General features: G+C 42.0%; 1 protein-coding gene across 1 annotated transcript in view; it reads left to right on the plus strand.

Annotated features, from left to right (window-relative positions):
- Positions 1-2,011: 2,011 nt before the first annotated feature.
- The window catches only part of NKAIN2 (sodium/potassium transporting ATPase interacting 2), a 460,737-nt gene continuing 443,924 nt past the window's right edge, over positions 2,012-18,824 (plus strand). Inside the window, exon 1 of the mRNA XM_035109229.2 lies at positions 2,012-2,839. Coding sequence (XP_034965120.1) covers positions 2,786-2,839 — 54 coding nt within the window. The 5' untranslated portion in view covers positions 2,012-2,785. The remainder of the gene's footprint in view (positions 2,840-18,824) is intronic.

Here is an 18,824-nt window from a genome sequence, read left to right on the forward strand (position 1 = left end):
CCTGATACTGGGACTCAAGGCAGCTTACACAAATGATAACACGGATAAAATACAAAATGCTAAAAACATTTAGAAGATAATAGATAAAAAGTAATTAAATTCTAATAGAATTAAAGCACTTAAAACAAATTTATTAAAGTACAGATTAAACACAGCACTCTCAAAAACCCTTAAAAACAGCCACAAACCATTTCATTGCTTTTTTGGGGGGGGGGGCGTCCTATGATTTTGTTTGTTGCTTTTCTCTATGCATTAATATGAACATAAGAAAAGGACATCTAGTCCAGGGGTAGCTAATAGGATGCTCTCCAGAAGCTGTTGGATTCCAGTTTCCAAAAACCTCAGTCAATGTGACCAACAGTGAGGAATTAATGGAGTTGAAGTCCAAAACCTTCTGCAGGGCACCATGTTGGCCTCCCCTGATCTAGTCTAACATCCTGTTTCCCATGGTAGCAAATCAAGCGCCTCCAAGCAGCCTGCAAGGAGGGCAAGAAACAACTAGTTCTCCCATGCTGTTCTCTTCACCATGTCAGTACTGTATTTATATTATACCTGAAAGCTGAGGTTATTGGTGTTATATAAGCAGCTGTAAGATCCTTTTTTAAAAAAGAAAAACAGTTTTAGGGTCTTTTTTTTGGTGTTGATGATGTTATTGCCATGTCAAGATGTTTCATGGAAACCAATTCATAAATCAAAATATAAATACATAACAGTATATTCCATTCATCTCCCCTTAAAGCAATTGCAATCAATCATCGAACCAGGCTAGACTTCCTTTTCTCCTCCTCAGGAAAAAAAAAAAGACAGCTGTGTCTGTATTGCGGGGGTGGGGGTGGGTGGAATTCAGGGGGCCTTTGTAAGTCCAACCTACCTGTTCTTTTCTTGAGGTCTCAGTATTTAAACTTTCACTGAGGTTAATGGAAAATGTAGACTCAGAAAGTCAACTGTTTGTAAAACTTAATTTATTCAGAGGCTTATACATAGGAATACACCCTCACACTTCATTAAATAGACCGCAGCGCATTGCAGAACGCCTCGTTTTTGGGGATCCTGTACAGTATGTCTGTTTGGCTCGCCCCTTAGCCTGGGGTCGAGGAGCCCCACAATTTGACACGATGTGTTGGGCGCCTCATTGTCATCTATGGGGACCGACCTTTTTCTTGAGCCTTTCACAGGTGAACGCTAGGACAGCCCTTATGGGGAACTCCTCCTTACTCAAAACTTAGAGAAGCTTTCCTCATTCAGGAAGGCAAGAATGGCAGAGACCTGCTCAGCTCAGCCCAAAAAACGAAAATGGAAAAGTTGGAAGCATCTACGTCTGCTACCGGTACTGCTTTCGTGTTTTGTTTTGCTGTGGTCACTGCGGCTGCTGCTGCTGCTGCTTTCTCGCCCAAGGCCCAGCAGGCGGCAGCAGAGAACTCCGCGCTGCTCAGCCGACCCCCGAACGGTTTCTCCGCACCTTCATCCAAAGCCCCTATTTCCCCTAGACAGCGAAAGCACGCTCAGAACCAAAGCAGCGTCCTCACGTGCACCGGGCGGGAGACCAGGAGCGCGCGGGCGCGCGTAGGCGTGACCACTGGGCGGGGGCGGGCAGAGTCTCTTCCAGCCAACAGCACGCCTGTAATACCAGTATACAGCTGCCGGGGCTGGCGAGCCGAGCACAAGGAAGCCCCCGGCTGCCTGTGTGGGTCGTCGTCTCTCAAACGTCCTCTCCTCCCGCTGCCCGCCACCTCTTGTGTGAGGGGGGAAACACCATTCAAAAGCAGCAGACCACCTCCCTCAAGTTCGTTGTTTCCTCAGCGACGCTGGCGGGGGTGGGAAAAAAAAAACAAGGCGGAAAGAGAGAGAGGGAGAGGGACGCGACAGCGGGAGCGGAGGCTGTGTCGGCGCGCGCGCGCCTGCCCATGACAAGGGAGACGACCCCGAAGTCTAGAGCAGAGCCAAAGTCATAAGGGGATTGGGAGGTCCTCCTCCGCTCCTTTCCCGCTCCCCACCCCACCCGCCCCCTCCCGCTCCCCGCGTTCTCCAAACTGGGCTGGAGCGGCGGCAGCCGTTGCCTTGCTTACAAGGAGAGACAGCGCCTGTCATGCTTGTGAGCAGCGGCAGCCGCCGACAGCTCCCTGCCTCCTCCTCCTCCTCCTTCTGTTGCTGTGCTGCATTGGGAATAACCGCTCTGCCATTGACTGGAGGTGGACTCGAGCCCTCGCGAGGGGAATAGTACCTGGCCGAGCGCTGAGCCTCGGGGGCTTCTCGGCCGCCTGTCTGAGGGGGGACAACAACAGCAGCAGCAGCGGCGGCAGCGAGAAGTGCCCGCGGGAGGAGAGGGGGCTTCCCGGCCGCCGCAGCCCGCAGGAATGAGCTGAGCCCACTTTCGCCCGCCTCTCTGCCCGAGTGGGCTGGATGGCTCGCGGGCTGAGCGCAAGCTGCTGGCAAACTTGCAGGGCCCGCCGAATGCCTTCGGGGAGCGCCGCTGCTCCCGCCGGCTTCCGGGACGCCGCCGCCGCCGCCCGCGCCGCTCTTGGCGGAGGCATCTTGGCACAAGGGGAGTGAAGGCTGCAAAGGCGGCTGTTGTCCGCGCAGGGGGTGCTGCTCACGCGGTCCTAATGCCTGTTACTTCTCGGGACGCGCTGGTGGCAGCGGCGGCTGCAGGCGGGAGCCCCCCGAGTGCTGCTGCTCCGGCTTGCTTGGCTTCTTCCGGCATCTGATTGGATACGGCCGGGCTCTGCGTGGGACAGCGGAGCTGTGGCGAGGGGCCTCCGAGAGAGAGAGAGGGAGAGGAAAAAACATGGGTTATTGCAGCGGCAGGTGCACGCTGATCTTCATCTGTGGCATGCAACTGGTACGTGAGTCGTTGGTCTCGTTGGTTTTCTTTTTTTCTCTGTCTGAATCCTCTCTCCAATAAAACAAAAGTATAAACAAACCCCAAGAAGCAAGAGGCCAAATCCGACGGCTGTTTGTCGTTCGTGAGGGGGAGAAGAGGTTAGAGAGGAATGGACTGTAGGAGTGAGCTCAGGGCATGCCTACTCAGAAGTAAGCATCCTTGTTTTCAATGGAGTTTGCTCCCTGGCATGTGCGTATAGGCATTGCGGCTTGTGTTGTAACAGGGACTCCCTGAGTGACATTCACGTGGGCACGGGGTAAACTTGTTTGAGGCTGCAGTTCTGTGCTGGTTTATTTGAGAATGGAATTGATTGGGACGTAGTTCTAAGTGAACATGCATAGGATGTGACTGCTAACCTTAAAAATTAACACACACACACCCTTTCTCCTTGAAGGCTCAAGAGATCTCAAAGAGATTTGGGAACTTTGAAAGACTGAGCATGGTTTTTGTTTGTTTTTTGAAAGGAAGGTAGTTTATAGGTAATTACAATGGATGGAGGGGCTGATGAGAAGCATTGAGGGATGAAAAGTTAACTCATTTTAAGAAAGGTATGAGGTAGAGACTAGAGGTTTCCTTAATTAAATGGAATGAGCACTATTTTAGGCATGGTTATGAACTTGAGCAGACATAATCAGATAAGAGACAAAGGGTGTGTATGAATTCAGCAGGATGAATGTTTTGAAGTATGTGGTGAAATTTTTCATTGTTTCCAAGCAATGCTAAAATTATGTTGTTTCCAAACAAACAAAAAAGAGTAAACACTGTTCGACTCTATGGTGGCCACATATTGAAGATGAGATGCTAACTAGAAAATCTGTTGCAGTGCCTATTTTATGCATGTCTAACTTCACAGATGGAGTTTTTCTGAACACCCTGAATGGATGTTGCTGTTACGCAGTTAGTCAGCCTCAGAAGATGCCACATTTCTGAATGTACCTTGAATGAGTTGTCTATAGTAGAACAGGTTTGGAATGGGGCCTTAAGGGTGCAATCCTACACTCTTGACCTGGGAGCAAATCCCATTGAGCTCAGTGGGACTTACTTCTGAGTAGGCATTCACAGGATTGCAGTGTTAAAGCAGTTAACCTTGAAAAGGGAGAAAACGGTTACAGTGTGCACCCTTCCAACTGGCAGAGTACCACCAGTTTTCCCAAAAGACAGGTGCTTAAGAAGACTGTATGGGGGAAATTACCATTCTGGGAACAAAATCAGTACATGGGAAAGATTCACTTACCGTAGCAGAGCCTACACATCTGTGATGTTTCAGTGAATCTATCATCTTTGTGTGTAGCAGGAAGCATTCTGCTTGTCTAAATCCTGTTCTTCATAGAAGTATCTGATCCTGTGTGTTTGATTTATTCTTGTGCAAGTTATTTGAAAGAACCCCCCCCCAACCCTGTTAAATGTAAGTCTACAGTAAACAAAATTGTTGGAATGTAAGCTGTTTAACATTATCACTGGAGTTCCTCCCCCAAAGCTAATTGGAACAATAGTTTTATGCTTTCTATGCCAAAGGTCAGAATATAGAAACTGCCTATCTGGATCAGACCAAATATTCACCTGGTCCTGCATCCTGTTTCCAGCAATGGCTAGATAAATGCTTCTGGGAACTTCATAAGCAGGGCATGATTAGGACAACAGCTTTCTCCTCCTTGCTGTCCCCAGTGTTTGATATTGAAAGGTTTGTGCCCTTTGTTGACTCGACCCAATATAGCAACAACAATGTATTTAAAGGTAGCCACAAGAGTATTCCATATATCCTAGAGGTTGATTATAAACTTCTGCATCAACATTAGCTTGGGAGTGAGATGGCAAAAGGCAGATAGATAAACATTTACCATTTCTTGGGATCTATGAAGGAACATAGATTACAGGACTGAGTGTGTGAATAAAAAAAATACAACCACCATCCTAATACTGGAGCTTATGAAATATGCCTTACTGTTATTACTTTAGCTCTGCTGGGCCCTGGAATGAATCAAATGTAAATGTTACATGACACTCATCCATAGAGAGAGAGAAAAGATTTGGTATTTTAAATTATAGGACATAATGACAGCCTGGATGGTTAGACGGTTTATAATGCAGGATAAGTAAATATCTTACAGATATATTCAAGTATTGAAGCAGATTTCATGAACATGGAACAATGATGGAGGGATGTTCCTTTCACACTAAATAAAGCTTATTGCAATGTTGGATCTGTTGGAGTTAGGAACTGCAACTGGCTTTCAGTGACCACCAAATTTTATTCCCCAATTCCTCTAATTATGCATCAGCTTTCAAATGCTCACTCATTAGTAGTCTCAGCACTATGATGGGTTTCAGTCTGCAAGATGCCACATGTGAGTTCATTTTGGGTTGGGGAAGTATGAATAAGGCAAATGCCATGCAGACAGCTTTTCTCATATGAAAACCGTAACTGCCTGCAGCTTGCTGTTGAATGTACACTTGGTGACAAGCCTGAGATTGATGCCATATAATATGTGGAATAGCCCTTAACTGGCTTGGGTTTGGATAGGGGTAATCTTGTGGCCCTTATGGGATACTTTGTCTACTATACTTATCAGGTACTGGACTTGCTTGATGAGAGGTGTTAATTTGTAAGAGACTTATTGTGTGGAGGTTGTATGTGGAGGTCTATGTCCAGCAGCAGAGATCTTGTCAATATTATCTCTATGTTCCTACCACTATTAATCATTGTTGTACATTCACTTCATACTCAGTTTGTTGGGAAAACAGGTTCATTCCAAAAATAAAACCAGGTTTAAATATAAAATTGAAGCAATAGTTTGTTTAAAATACATTTTGAAGTTTGATTCGTTGCAGCGATGCACATGGTTGCTCAGAAGTATTACTCACTCAAGACAGTGTGGCAAACTTATGAGCAACTCTATTTAGTGGATTTGAGAAACCTGTCACCTTCCAGATGTTGCTGGCTTCCAGCTCCCATCCTCCCTGACCATTGATCATGCTAGCTTCGGCTTATGGGATTCAAAGTCCATAAATATATGAATAATCACAGGTTCCCCACCCTCACTGTATAGGATTACAGTCAATATTTATTTATTTATGTTCAGTCTGGAGGCAATGTGTTAATTTCCCCTTTCAAAATATGTAAGTAATTACTGTGGAGGTGAACATCTGATATAATACATAAAGTGGGTTTCTCTCTCTCTCTCTCCTTTGTCATGGTAGGATGAGGAACAGTATTATGCTCTGTATAATGCTTTAAAATTTGAAGAATAACCCACATGCTTGTCTTGCATTCTGTTCTTTCTTCCATTTTCTTGTTAACACATACCCACATACCAACCAGCTTTCATGTGTGTCATGGAAAACCATTTCTGACAGCTCATTTTCTTCTCCAACCTATATGAGAAATAATAGAAGGTAATAAGCTTAACCTGCTGATAGCTAATGCTATTAATTGAATCAGCATATTAAAATCTCCTCCTAATTTCTCAAAGTTGTTAAAGTAAGAGGCTGTCTTGAAGAGAGGTGATGTTGTGGACCAGAGTGGAATATGAAAGGCTGTTGTTTATTTTTTCATTCAAGACTACAGCAGTGCAACACATTGCCTGAGGCCTCCAGTCTTAACATTTAGAACACTCGATAGCAAAATCAGAGCAACTTTAAATTGAATCCAGAAACAAAAAATGAGTAGTGAAGGCTGCTGATACAAAATTAGGATATAGGATATAGTTAGACCATTGAATGCATCTGTAAGTGACCAGGCTCTTTTTATCCAGATATGGTTGCAGTTAGTGAACCAACCTAACCTGGTAAAAGACACACCTACCTACTAAGATTGCCTGTGCCTCCATAGATAACTAGAGTACCTCTAAACTCCACAATAGTGCATCCAAAACCAATTGCAAACCTCAATCTAGTTCAACTCACAGTATTTCTATCTTATTTTGATTAAGATTCCAGTTTGGCTGCCTATTCTGGATTAGCATCCAGGCATCTGGTTTCTGTTGCATCCTAGTAAATCTGTGTACCACCTGCATACTGGAGATACCTCAGCCTAAACATCTGGATAACCTCTTTGAGTGAAACTCTGTGACACCTCCAATGCTGGTGGCCATAAGTTAACATACGGTAGTACTCCTTCAATGGAGTGTTCTGGACTCCTCCAGAAAGGATTGTTGTCACTGTAATACAGTACTGTGTTTCCGGGCTCCACTCGGGCAACACAGTCAGATGGATATGATGGCTAGTGGTTTTGAAAACCACAAAGAGCTCCAGTGCTTGTTCATCTTTACATCCAGAGGTGCCAACTTGTGAGAGAGATTGGGGTGGGGGCAACATCACGTATGTGACATCCCAATGTTGCATCAAGACATCAGAGGGGCCATGGGCAGCAGTGCAGCTTCAATGGCAGGTGGCTCTTCCTCCTGCACCACTGGCTTCCCCATTCCTTCCCTTCCTTGGTAGTAGTAGTAGTAGTAGGAGGAGCCAGTCACTGAAGCTGTATGATGCTCAGATCCATGCTTGTGCCCTGGTTGTTGTGGTTTTTTTACATTGCCCCTACCCATATTGGGGGGACCCAAAAGGGTTGGGCTCCTAGGAGTTGGTGCCCCTGCCTACATCCATCTCCTGATGAAGGTCATTCAAGAGGGTGACCCAACAATTTTGGCACCATAGTCAGGGTTAAGCAGACTGTATCAAAATAATCAGTGTCATCCAAAGCTACCTGGAGTTGAAACATGATAAGCTGCTCCCCTATCTTGCCCAAAAGCAATTCTGTGGCTGATAAAAGTTTAAGGGAAAGTAGAGGGATTTAGCTGGGCCATTTTATGTTAATGAAGAAAATACAAGTAAAATATAAATGTAAAAGACATAATATGATACTGTTTACTAATAAGAACATTGTCACTGGCCAAATGTTATGTAGGTGGTGAGTGGTATTTTTAATCGCTATGCGCACTGCAAGTTTTCTGCAATTTACTTTGTGTATCCCTCTTTGAATGCAATTTTGTGAAAGTTCTTACGTAAGAGTACTCTTGGAAGTAACAGCCTTTAACAAAATGACTGTGATTACTATGAGTCAGGCATGTAAGTAGCTGCTTGCTTTGTCATCTTCGAAGAGGAAAACTTAGCTCTACATGACTAGGTTCAGAAATAATTTACAATTGTTGAAACTGCCTTACAGTTTTGGAGGGGAGGACAAAAATTATGTGGGCAAATGGATCAGTAGAAACTTTGTGATATCGTCACTTTCATGAGTCCATTGGCAAAGTTAAAAGGTAGTTAAAATATCCACACCTATAGTTGTATCTGCGAAACCCCTATTTACTGGCAGGGTTATCATTTTATCAAGTAGTTTCTGTGCCTGTGCCACAGCAGCTTGTTATGTAGACATCAAATACAGTAATTGATTCTTGTTATTTATTCAATTTATACCCCACTCTTCCTTCTGAAGGACCTTAGGGCAGCATTGGTTATATATTTTTAATAAAATTCTAAAAACAGTCAAATACATCCCAAAATAGTTAAACATTCTCTCAGCCAGTGATCTCATGTTTGTCAGAAAAAGTGTCCTTTAGCCATAAAAAGTTTGAGTGAATGCCAGTGTAGTGTCGTGGTTGAAGTGTTGGGCTAGGACTTGGGAAACTGCCACTGAAAATACCATATTATGGGTCAACACCAGTTGGGCAACCCTCAGGCACCACCAACAAGGGCTCATCTGCTGATTGTAGAGTCTGAAATGGTGATACTGTTTCTCTACATGCTCTGAAAATCTTCCACTGTCGATTTCTCCAACAGCTGTGCTTTTAGAAGCACAACAGCAGGGTTGGCCAGTTTTTTTCTCCCCTTGGCCAATTGGCAGAAATGAAAAAGGGGTGAGGTAGAGCACATGCTTTGCATGCAGAAGTCCTGGGTTCAACCCCTGGCACTTCCAGGCAGGGCTGGGACAGATCCCATCTGAAACCCTGTCTGTCGGTGTAGACTAGGAAAGAGGAAACTGAAGAGATGAGCCCTTCAGCTATCGTTGGACTCCAGTTCCCATCATCCCTGGCCATTGGCCATGTTGGCTAGGGCTGATGGGAAATCCAGCAACATCTGGTGGGCAAAATATTGCACATCGCTCATGTAGGTAATACTGAGCTATGAGAGCCATTCGTCTGACAGTATAAGGCAGCTTCCTGTGTTCCTGTGGCAGCATTGTTTACTAGAATTCATTTTGAGGCCCACATATAGCATTATGTAAATCTGTCTCAGACTCTGGCTAATAGCACTTTGGTTTATTTGGGTGCCTGACTATGCCCACACCAAGCATGTCTCCTCCAGACCATTGGAAACTACGTACATATAGGTAATTTAACTCATACAAAATGTTCTGGGAACCACTCTCATCTGAAAATATTTTAAGGCACATTTCTCTGCCTTAGTAACTTAAAAGTTACTTTTAAAACTTTAATTGTCATTGCCTTACCCAAGTTCTTATACTTGGCTTGCCACAGCTTTCATCCTGGGAACAGGTTTTACAATGGAGCCAAGTTTCCTTTGACATTCCCACGATTCCTTGGGGACGACATGACAACTAACTTGTCCTAAAGAATTTGAAAACCAATTATTGTTGAAGTTTTCTTGGGTTATGCAGCAGAGCTGGGACTCGTAAAACCAAAATCGGGCATACTTGGTTACTGGTAATTTGTGTGGTGAAAAAAGTAATCAATTTTGTTTCATATGGACTTTCTGAAGTACTTCATACATAAACATAAGTTCAGTTACCTATCTCATGATTAATTGGAATAATTCTACATTGAACTAAAGCCATCATGTATATGAGTACAGTACTAGCAGTAGATGTATTATTTGTGGTTACTAAGGTATTATAAACTTGCATATAAAGGACGGCATATGTATAATATTATGTTTGTGCAATCTAGCAATATCGTCAGAGGCATCTAATCTTCAGAAGAGACAGTACTATTATTCACATCTTACAGCATTTTTAATTGTCTGTATTGCATAAATGGTAAAACAATGATACATTTAACCACATAGAACAGAACTCGATTCTCTATACAAGGGTTATGACATAAACCATTTTTGGCTTAAAGGGCACAGAATCTCATTGTTCATTTAACGTCTCACAAAGCATAGCACTCAGAGATTCGTTGTTTCTTTCATATGAGACATTTATGAAATTGTCACAGTTCACAGGAGAAACTTTGAGACTGCCCATGCCTCAATGATAGATTCAACCAGCTTCATACTATATCATATATTCATGTAGAGTAGCACAGTTTGGTAAGATGAGTGGGGCTGTTCAAGAAAAGGCTATGTTTCATAGTCAAATAGTTTATCAGCTACTCTTGAGAGATGGAACTGTGTATGTCACAAGTGGTTTTGCTTTTGGAGCAATATCAGACACTTTTTGCAGTTGTATACTTCCCATATTCCTGCCAACCTAGCAGTTCGAAAGCACGTCAAAGTGCAATTAGATAAATAGGTACCGCTTCGGTGGGAAGGTAAATGACGTTTCTGTGTGCTGCTCTGGTTTGCCAGAAGCGTCTTAGTCATGACCCGGAAAAACTGGACAAATGTCAGCTCCCTTGGCCAGTAAAGTAAGATGAGCGCCGCAACCCCAGAGTCGTCCGCAACTGGACCTAACTGTCAGGGGTCCTTTTACCTTTACCTTTTATTTTCCATATAATGTCTGCATGTTCTACAAGATTAAAACAAACCTGACTGTCTCCACATCTTTATAGTTTGGCCATGAAATATTATCATTATTCTTTATTAACATATTTGTAAGCTGCCTTCAATAATAATTTTTAAAGCGGTGAACATTTGACAACAAAGTACAAAAATAATGCACCAGCAATAAAAACATAATATCATAATTGTTGGAATACATAGTCACAAAGCAACAAACAACTGTGTGCTCATCTTATTAACTCCCATATACTGAATGAAGCGGACAGATTTTTCAGTAGGTGAGCAGAAGATGCCAATGAGAACTCCAGTAGGAGGGAATTCCACTATTGGGGAGTCATGACTAAGAAAGCCCCTGTGTATGGCCAGAAATGGCTTTATCATTGACAAACTACATACTGAAGGGAGGGTCACTCTGTCTTCATGTGACTGAGATGGGAGCTGGCAGCCTATGAGCCAACACCAGCAATACTTACCATTGAAATGGACAATGTAGCCCTATGCATCTTTACACAGGTCCCACTCTGTTCAATGACATTTACTCTGTGGTAGTCAAGGGTTGCAGCCTTAATCTTAATTGAGAAATTCAGTTTTAAGGCTCATCTGTGTACTCTTCCTTGCATTATGAAGCAGTGCTGGAAACTATTGGGGAAAGGACATTTTAGTTTACTTGCTTTTGATATCTCTTGGGTAAGAGGGCAAATTATGCATGTCAAGTTGTCTGCAATGCAAAAGAGAAAATTCAAAGAATTAATATCTGGTAATGAAGGAAATCCTTGGAGAGAGCGAGAGAGGAATAAAATATGTTCTGTTCTCTTCTTGAAATTAAATGCAATGCACTGATAATTATTTACTTCATGAGACTTGGAGGTTGTGCATAGTTCCAAATAAAGAAAGTTTATAAACTATGGTAGTGCTTTTTTGTATATAGTAAGAATGCAAGTCTAACAGTGCAATATTTATAGTTCAAGGGGACTTCATCCCAGATAAATGTGCATTGGATTGTAGTCTAAGTGACATTTTTGTGTTTTGGTTTTTCCAATACACTCTCCCTATTTAATATGGAGGCATTCACCTTGTGCTCAAAGATTCAGACATGTGTCTAGTACAGCCTACCGACACCTGGTGCCCTCCAGGTGCTTTGGATGCAAGTCACATAAACCTTGACCACTGGCTAGGGTTGATGGGTTTTAGACTCAAACACTATCTGGAAGGTGCCACATTGGGGAGGGTTGTGCCACCTTTTAATATTTTCACAGGATTCTATGGAATATTATTGCAGTGATACTTTTAAAAGACATCTGGAGGCAGCCCTGTTTCGGGAATTTTTTAATGTTTAATCCTTTATTGTGTTTTTAATATTTGATTGGGAGCCGCCCAGAGTGGCTGGGGAAACACACCCAGATGGATGGGGTATGTATAAATATAATAATAATAATAATAATAATAATAATAATAATAATTATTATTATTATTATAATGACACATTATTACTTTACCAAGCAGTGCTTCTGTACAGTCAGCCCTCATTCATTTCAATAGGCTATTATTTGTAACAATAGCATATTATTGAGTCTTTCTATTAGGTTTCATAAAGCTCGTTTCAGCTTTTGAACTTGCAGTCAAAGTAACCTGGTTGATGGAACTGACAAGGCCAGAAAATGCAGACCAGCAGAATGGTTTTCTGGCTCTGTAGTCCATGACTGGGCTGTTCAAAAGGCTGCATATTTTTGGAATTTTATAACTATTTTTTGCTGAAATATTTAGGCCAAGATCCAAGAACCATGCCAACTGTTTCTATGTGCCCAATCCTAAATGTGTCAGGGCTGGTTCAGCTGCAGGTCAGCATGGAGATTCAGAGACGAGCAGTAAAGTTGATTCTTTATCCAAGAAAACTGAATACAGAGAAACCTATGGTGAGACTGGCCCCAGTAAAGCAGTTGCCAGAATGACAATCTGGGCCTCCCACTTCCCCCTAAGTCTCCTCTCCATCTGGCTGTTCCCCCCTCCCTCCCTAAGCTGGTTAGAAGCTTCCCAGGCTTTGTGAAGGAGGTGCCAGGGCTCTGACAGGACGCTGGAGCCCTCCTGACACCTCCTAAAAGCCAGGTGGCTTTGGAAAGATGGCAGGATGGATCTTGGACCCATTGGAGCCTCGTACTTCCCTCCCTAATCAGGGCAGAAGCTTCCTGGGCTTTGGGGAGGAGGCACCAGGGGAACATTCAGGGGACTATCCTAGTTCTCTTAGTCCAATGACCGCACACCACTGCCCATTACTACTCCCCTGCCTCTGAGCCTTAATCTTCTGATGCTTCCCTATGGGTTCTCCAGCTCAAGCCTCCCACCACTCCTTATCTTCCAGCCAGTCCTTGACATGCCTGTGTTTAGTAAAATATGCAACCCTTTTTGTACTTAGCTAGGTTATCAGTGATAGAATATTAATCACTTTTTCTCATGTTCATCTGGCTTACTGCTCAATGTATATTAAATCTAACAAATAATAAAACAAATTATTGTGCTAAATGCCATAGCTTTGGGGGGGGGGGGATTTAATTGGCACTAGCATAAACAGCCAGACATTTAACTTTGCTCTGCGTTTAACTCCAAGTAAACATGGATTGGGCAGCTCTTAGCATTAGTTTGCTGGTTCTCAATTTGGATGAAGGAAAGGTATTCTATAATTGGTTTTGAGCACTCTCTATTCGCAATCTGTGTGATTTTACACACACACACACACACACACACACACACACACACACACACACCAATATATATGAAATCTCAGAGATTGTGAATAGAGAGTGCTCAAAACCAATATTCTATAGAAATACTGGAACAAATTATATATTCTTTGACATTTTGCTGGTGGAAATGATGCTGGGAGAATGAAATTGCCTGTCTTTGTACTTGCTAAAAAGTAAACATGCATAGTGAATAGTTCTATTTCCACATGTATCCCACTTATGCATTTTTAATAATTTCTTGATTTCAGTTCATCCATAACTTATGAGAAATGTTTATCGGTTTACAACTCTGTGAAGGTGCCAGGTAAAACGTGCACACATTTTCTGTATCTCTCAAGTGTCCTTTCTTTTAAAAGCATATTTACCGTTACCACACATTCCTTGTCTTGCATATAAATTGTGGCATAATGCAAATTATTGGGGAGTGGACCCTAGCCCAGTGATAAAGAACACAACCTGCATTGCAGAATATCCACGTTCATTCCCTGGAGTCTAGGGAGGTCCCTCCCTGTCAGGGGAAGGTGATCTGTTAGGGCTATTGGGGCACAGCCCTTCCAAGGAGAATTTCAAACAATAAAAAACACCCTCCCCCCAAACCCCCTTCAAAGCTGAACACCAATTCCTGTCCCACACACATTCTATATTTCTATTTGAACTTAGAGAAGCTCTGCAAACATTTCTATCAATCGATAGCACTCAGCCTAACCTAATCCAAAAGTATAGCTCTGGCAAAGAGATCCTTCCCATGTGCTCTACGCAGGAAAACAACAGCAGCAGCAAGATGTGATTGAACTGCCCGTCAAGGTTGCCCCACCATAAAGGCTTCCATTCCATCTCTGCTTATGAAGGCTAACCAGTACCCACAGTATTGGTCTACTAGGGCTGCCTTGAAGAGCAGTCTGAGATTGCTCAGAGCTGTTTTCGTGAAAGCCACTTCTCAAAGCACATTCTTTGTAACTAGCCAGGAGAAGAGAGTGGTGGTTTTTCATGATTCCAAACTTGGCCCTCTCCCCTAAAAATTAAAATCAGGGGCAGGCAGCCTAGAAGGAGTATTTCTTTATTATTTTGTTTGTTCCTTATGAAGATTTCATTCACTTTGAAAGCACTTTGCAAATGTTAAATATTATCATTACTTATTGTTACCCAAGTGTGGTATATTAAATAGTTTACTATAAAACTTCATTATAGGAAGTAGCTTTGTTATAAAACTTCCTTGGGAGCATTTTCTTCCCTTATTTCTTGCAATAGACAATAAGCTTTTGTTTATGCACTAGTTCTCTCTCTGTGTAGCACTGCATCTGTCACTCTTCTTTGGAGAATTGCTAAAGCACAAAAAAGTGTTAATGCACTAGCATGTGGTACATCTTATTAAACTATTTACTGTATTTCACGGATCTGTCAGTTTGATCTGGCATGACCCCCCTCCATGCTCTGTAATTGGATCATAATTCTGTATTTTTATATTATTTTACTGTTAGTGGATTTCTATATTCTTTCTGTTTTATGTTTTGGTTTGTTTTAACTTACTTTCTTTACATTTAGTTGTCATTGCTTCTGCTTTATGCAATATTTAGATGACAAATTCCAGCATTATTATTTTTTAGAATACTGTATCATAACATTGTATAAACTACAGTCACTGTCACCAAAATTAAATGTGGGTGTACTTAGGGTCTATCAGTAGGCAGAAACTAAAGCCAACACACTGAGCACAATATTATTCCAGGACAGTCTTAAGGGGGGAAATTGCATTGAAATTTGGCATTGCATACTTCCTATTTCCAGAGTACCGTAGATATAGCCAGAGTGACCCCATGATTGATTCCCACCCACCGCAGTCGCTCCACTAGGGCTAATGCTGACATAATGTAGTAAAAAAGTTTATGCTCAGCCAGCAGTAAAATCAGAAGCACAACAATATCTGCAGTAACAAGTGCCAACTGAGCAATGCAGATACATTCTCACAGATTGTCTTGGTAACCCAGCTGCCACCACAAAAATGAGTCCATTCACTGACAACATCCTACGTTAGCCATGCAGGGAAGGTACCAATCAACACATGATGATGGCTCCCTGACCTCATCCAGTATGCACATAGCTTCCACAAACAATGTGTAATCAGGCAGCTAGAAAGAATCTATGAAGCCTGCTGCTGTTTGGAGATACAAGATTGAATCACTTAGCAGTCCAAACATAAGCAGCTTGCAAAGAGTCACCCTTTTGCTAGAAAAAACAGCCAGGGCCACAGGGCACCCAGTGAAGTGGCATGCCATTCCAGTTTCAACATCCAGCCAGCTCCAGTACGTTTGAGACATAAATGGAGTGTTTCCCCAGGAGAATTGTTGCAGCATTGCTAAGCAGTCACAGATGAACACCTAGCAGAACATTGGATGCAACTCAGTTGTATTTTTTGCCTATGTGAAGGGAACTAGTTCTGTTTTTCAGCAGAGAACTGTGCATCAACTAAGAGCTGAAACTACACCACTAGACTCACAGCAACAAACATGGAGGGCTACTTGATGACTCAGAGCATTGCAGTAGAAACTACGGTAGGAGCTGTGGGTTGAGTAGCACACAGGAAGACGTTCCAGTAATTGTTAACAAGGCAAAGCTTACTTCTGGGTTTGCCACTAAATTATATAATGCCTTTCAAAACATGATTATATTATTAATAGTACCTATTTAATTTCAGAAATTCACAAAACAGTCAGTTTGGTCAAACTACCATAGTTGCGTAGGACAGAGTCACTCCTGTAATGGAGTGATCAATATTTCAATGAAGCTTCTACGGTAGCATCCTTGCTTCCTGCTATAATCAACCATGTATGTGGGGTAAGGTTAATTGCATTTTGAATATGCATGGCATTGACTATATTCCCCGCTCCCTGCCCTGATAAGGTACTAAGTGTGAGATGTTAGTTTATTCACAAGAGCAGTTTACTCTACATTCATGGAGAAACATTGAAGTAAATTGTGGCTTTGGTCTTGAATTTGCAGCTGGCAACAATGGTGGATTCTTTACTGATTTCAGTAGGTTTTTAGGGGCAAAATTTGGGATTTGTGAGTTGTGCCATTGCAGCAGTGATGACAGCAGTTATTTAAATGGTCCTGAATAGTGACTATGCTTTTCCAGAATAAATCCTGTAATGTGATGTCATGATATAGGGAGATGTTCAAATAAGTTTTACTCAGAGAAGAGCCAATGAAATTAATGACATAACTTATGTTCATTAATTTCAGTGGGTCTACTCTAAGTAAAATTACATTGAATACCACCCAGTGTTTGCTAGAAGGAAATATGGGTTCTTAAAAATATTGTTAATTTTATTTATAGGTACCTACTACAAAAATAGACTGAAGGTGGCTTACAATATACATTACAACACAAAATATACAGAAGGTTAAAAAAATAGCAAAGCACTATAAATAGTTGGAGATTAATTCTAAAATAATAATGAACTAAACCCCACTTCTCTCCATCACCAAGAAGGTAGACAGTTAAAACACCCATTGAGATAATAAAGAGGTTAACAGTAAAATGCCTGCTAGAAGAGAAAGGTCTTCACTTGGCACAGAAAATATGTTAATGTAGGTACCAGGTGAACATCATAGAATCATAGAATCATCATAGAATCATAGGGTTGGAAGAGACCACAAGGGCCATCCAGTCCAACCCCCTGCCAAGCAGGAAACACCATCAAAGCATTCTTGACATATGGCTGTCAAGCCTCTGCTTAAAGACCTCCAAAGGAGGAGACTCCACCACACTCCTTGGTAGCAAATTCCACTGCCGAACAGCTCTTACTGTCAGGAAGTTCTTCCTAATGTTTAGGTGGAATCTTCTTTCTTGTAGTTTGAATCCATTGCTCCGTGTCCGCTTCTCTGGAGCAGCAGAAAACAATCTTTCTCCCTCCTCTATATGACATCCTTTTATACAAATGGGTGACCACCACTGAAAAGGCCAGAACTGGCCCCTATTAATAGTCTGGCTTCTGAGTTTAACACCAGCTGTAGGTTCCATACTCTCCAAAGGCAGCCCCTCATGCACATTGCAATAATCTAATTGGAGTTCGGGATGGTTGAGTCTGTCACTTTCTGTTTCTCTTGATTTCTCAATTTTCCAATCTTCAGTTTAGCTTACTAACAGCCATTGATAGCTTTGCCCTTCATGTATTTGTATAACTCCCCCTTTAAAGTCATCTAAGTTTCCATAGTTTAACTATAAGCTCACACTGGAGACAAGTTGCTTAGATTGAGGAGAAAACTCTGAGGCAAAGATTCAGCCGAGAATGATTGATAACGACAGGCCCAAGGGGTCAGCTTATAATACCCTGGTAGGCTGGTATTTCAGTTTAGATGGTGCCCATGAGCTTCAGACCTCAATCTTGCTGTGAGATCAGAATGCCTGTGGTATACTGCAGGATGCTTATTTCAAGCCCTTTCCCACCCCTGGAGCCCTACAATTCAGCAGTGAGACAACATAAAACTAAAGAATAAATAAATTTTGTATGTTAAGAATGCATCCTTTGATTCCTGGAATATTTTCGTTGAGCAAGATAAAACATGGTCCATAAACATCTTTGAAAGGTCAAGAAGTAAAGATGATTTATTTCATTCAATTGAAATTCAACAAGTCTCGTGTGTAGGAAGAAAGAAATAAAAAATGTTAGATGCATTCATATTTTTCAGATTGAGGACCAATGCTTGAAAAATGGTTCAGCCACTGCTGTTTTGCAACAAAATAGCAAATATCCAGCACTGCATAAATATTTCTCAGTTGTAATATATTTTGCTATAATGAAGTGTTCCAGTTCTTTCCCCCCTCTCTTTTTTTTGTCTTTGACCATCTTCCTTCCCTTATTGATTACTCACCCACTCTTAAGCAAAACGAAAACACCACATGCAATGGCACCTTCAAAAGAGCAAAATCTGTGGGGTGAGTGGGTGTTATAGATTTAGGGTAAAACCTAGAAATTAATACAATCTAGGATTGTAAGTATTGGGGTGGGAAGGGAGAAATATAAACTGCAGAGGAAGGGCCATTAAGGGAACAATAAATGGCTATTGAGGATCATTGCCAATGCAAGAGAACTCCCCTAACCCCACTCAGCAGAGAGAGGGACAGGCACCTGGCTTTTGTAACAGGTGGGAAGTCAGCATTTCATCCTTTCCTTACCTACTTATGCTTTACCTCCATTCTCCAGCAAACAGCTTCCTGCATAAAGGGTTTTAATGTGTATTTTCCACATTTCAACATGTCTTTTTTGGGGGAAGTGAGGATTACAGTTTGGAGAGGATATAACCTTTCATGAGGGGCCTTAATTGGAGGTGTCCAAAGTTTTTTTTTCTTACTGAAAATATATATATATTGTTTTTTGGCCACTTGGCTGCCCAGTGTTTTGTACTTAAAAGCAAAATTCCTCCTAGATGACACTGCCATTGCCATTAAGCTTGAAGTGTGATGTGGTTGCATGAATATTATAGGTACTTAAGCAAATCTTAGTAGTCTCTTAGTAGTGCTGTTAGTAGTC

The sequence above is a fragment of the Zootoca vivipara genome, chromosome 3 (assembly GCF_963506605.1).
Source record: "Zootoca vivipara chromosome 3, rZooViv1.1, whole genome shotgun sequence".
Lineage (NCBI taxonomy): Eukaryota > Metazoa > Chordata > Lepidosauria > Squamata > Lacertidae > Zootoca > Zootoca vivipara.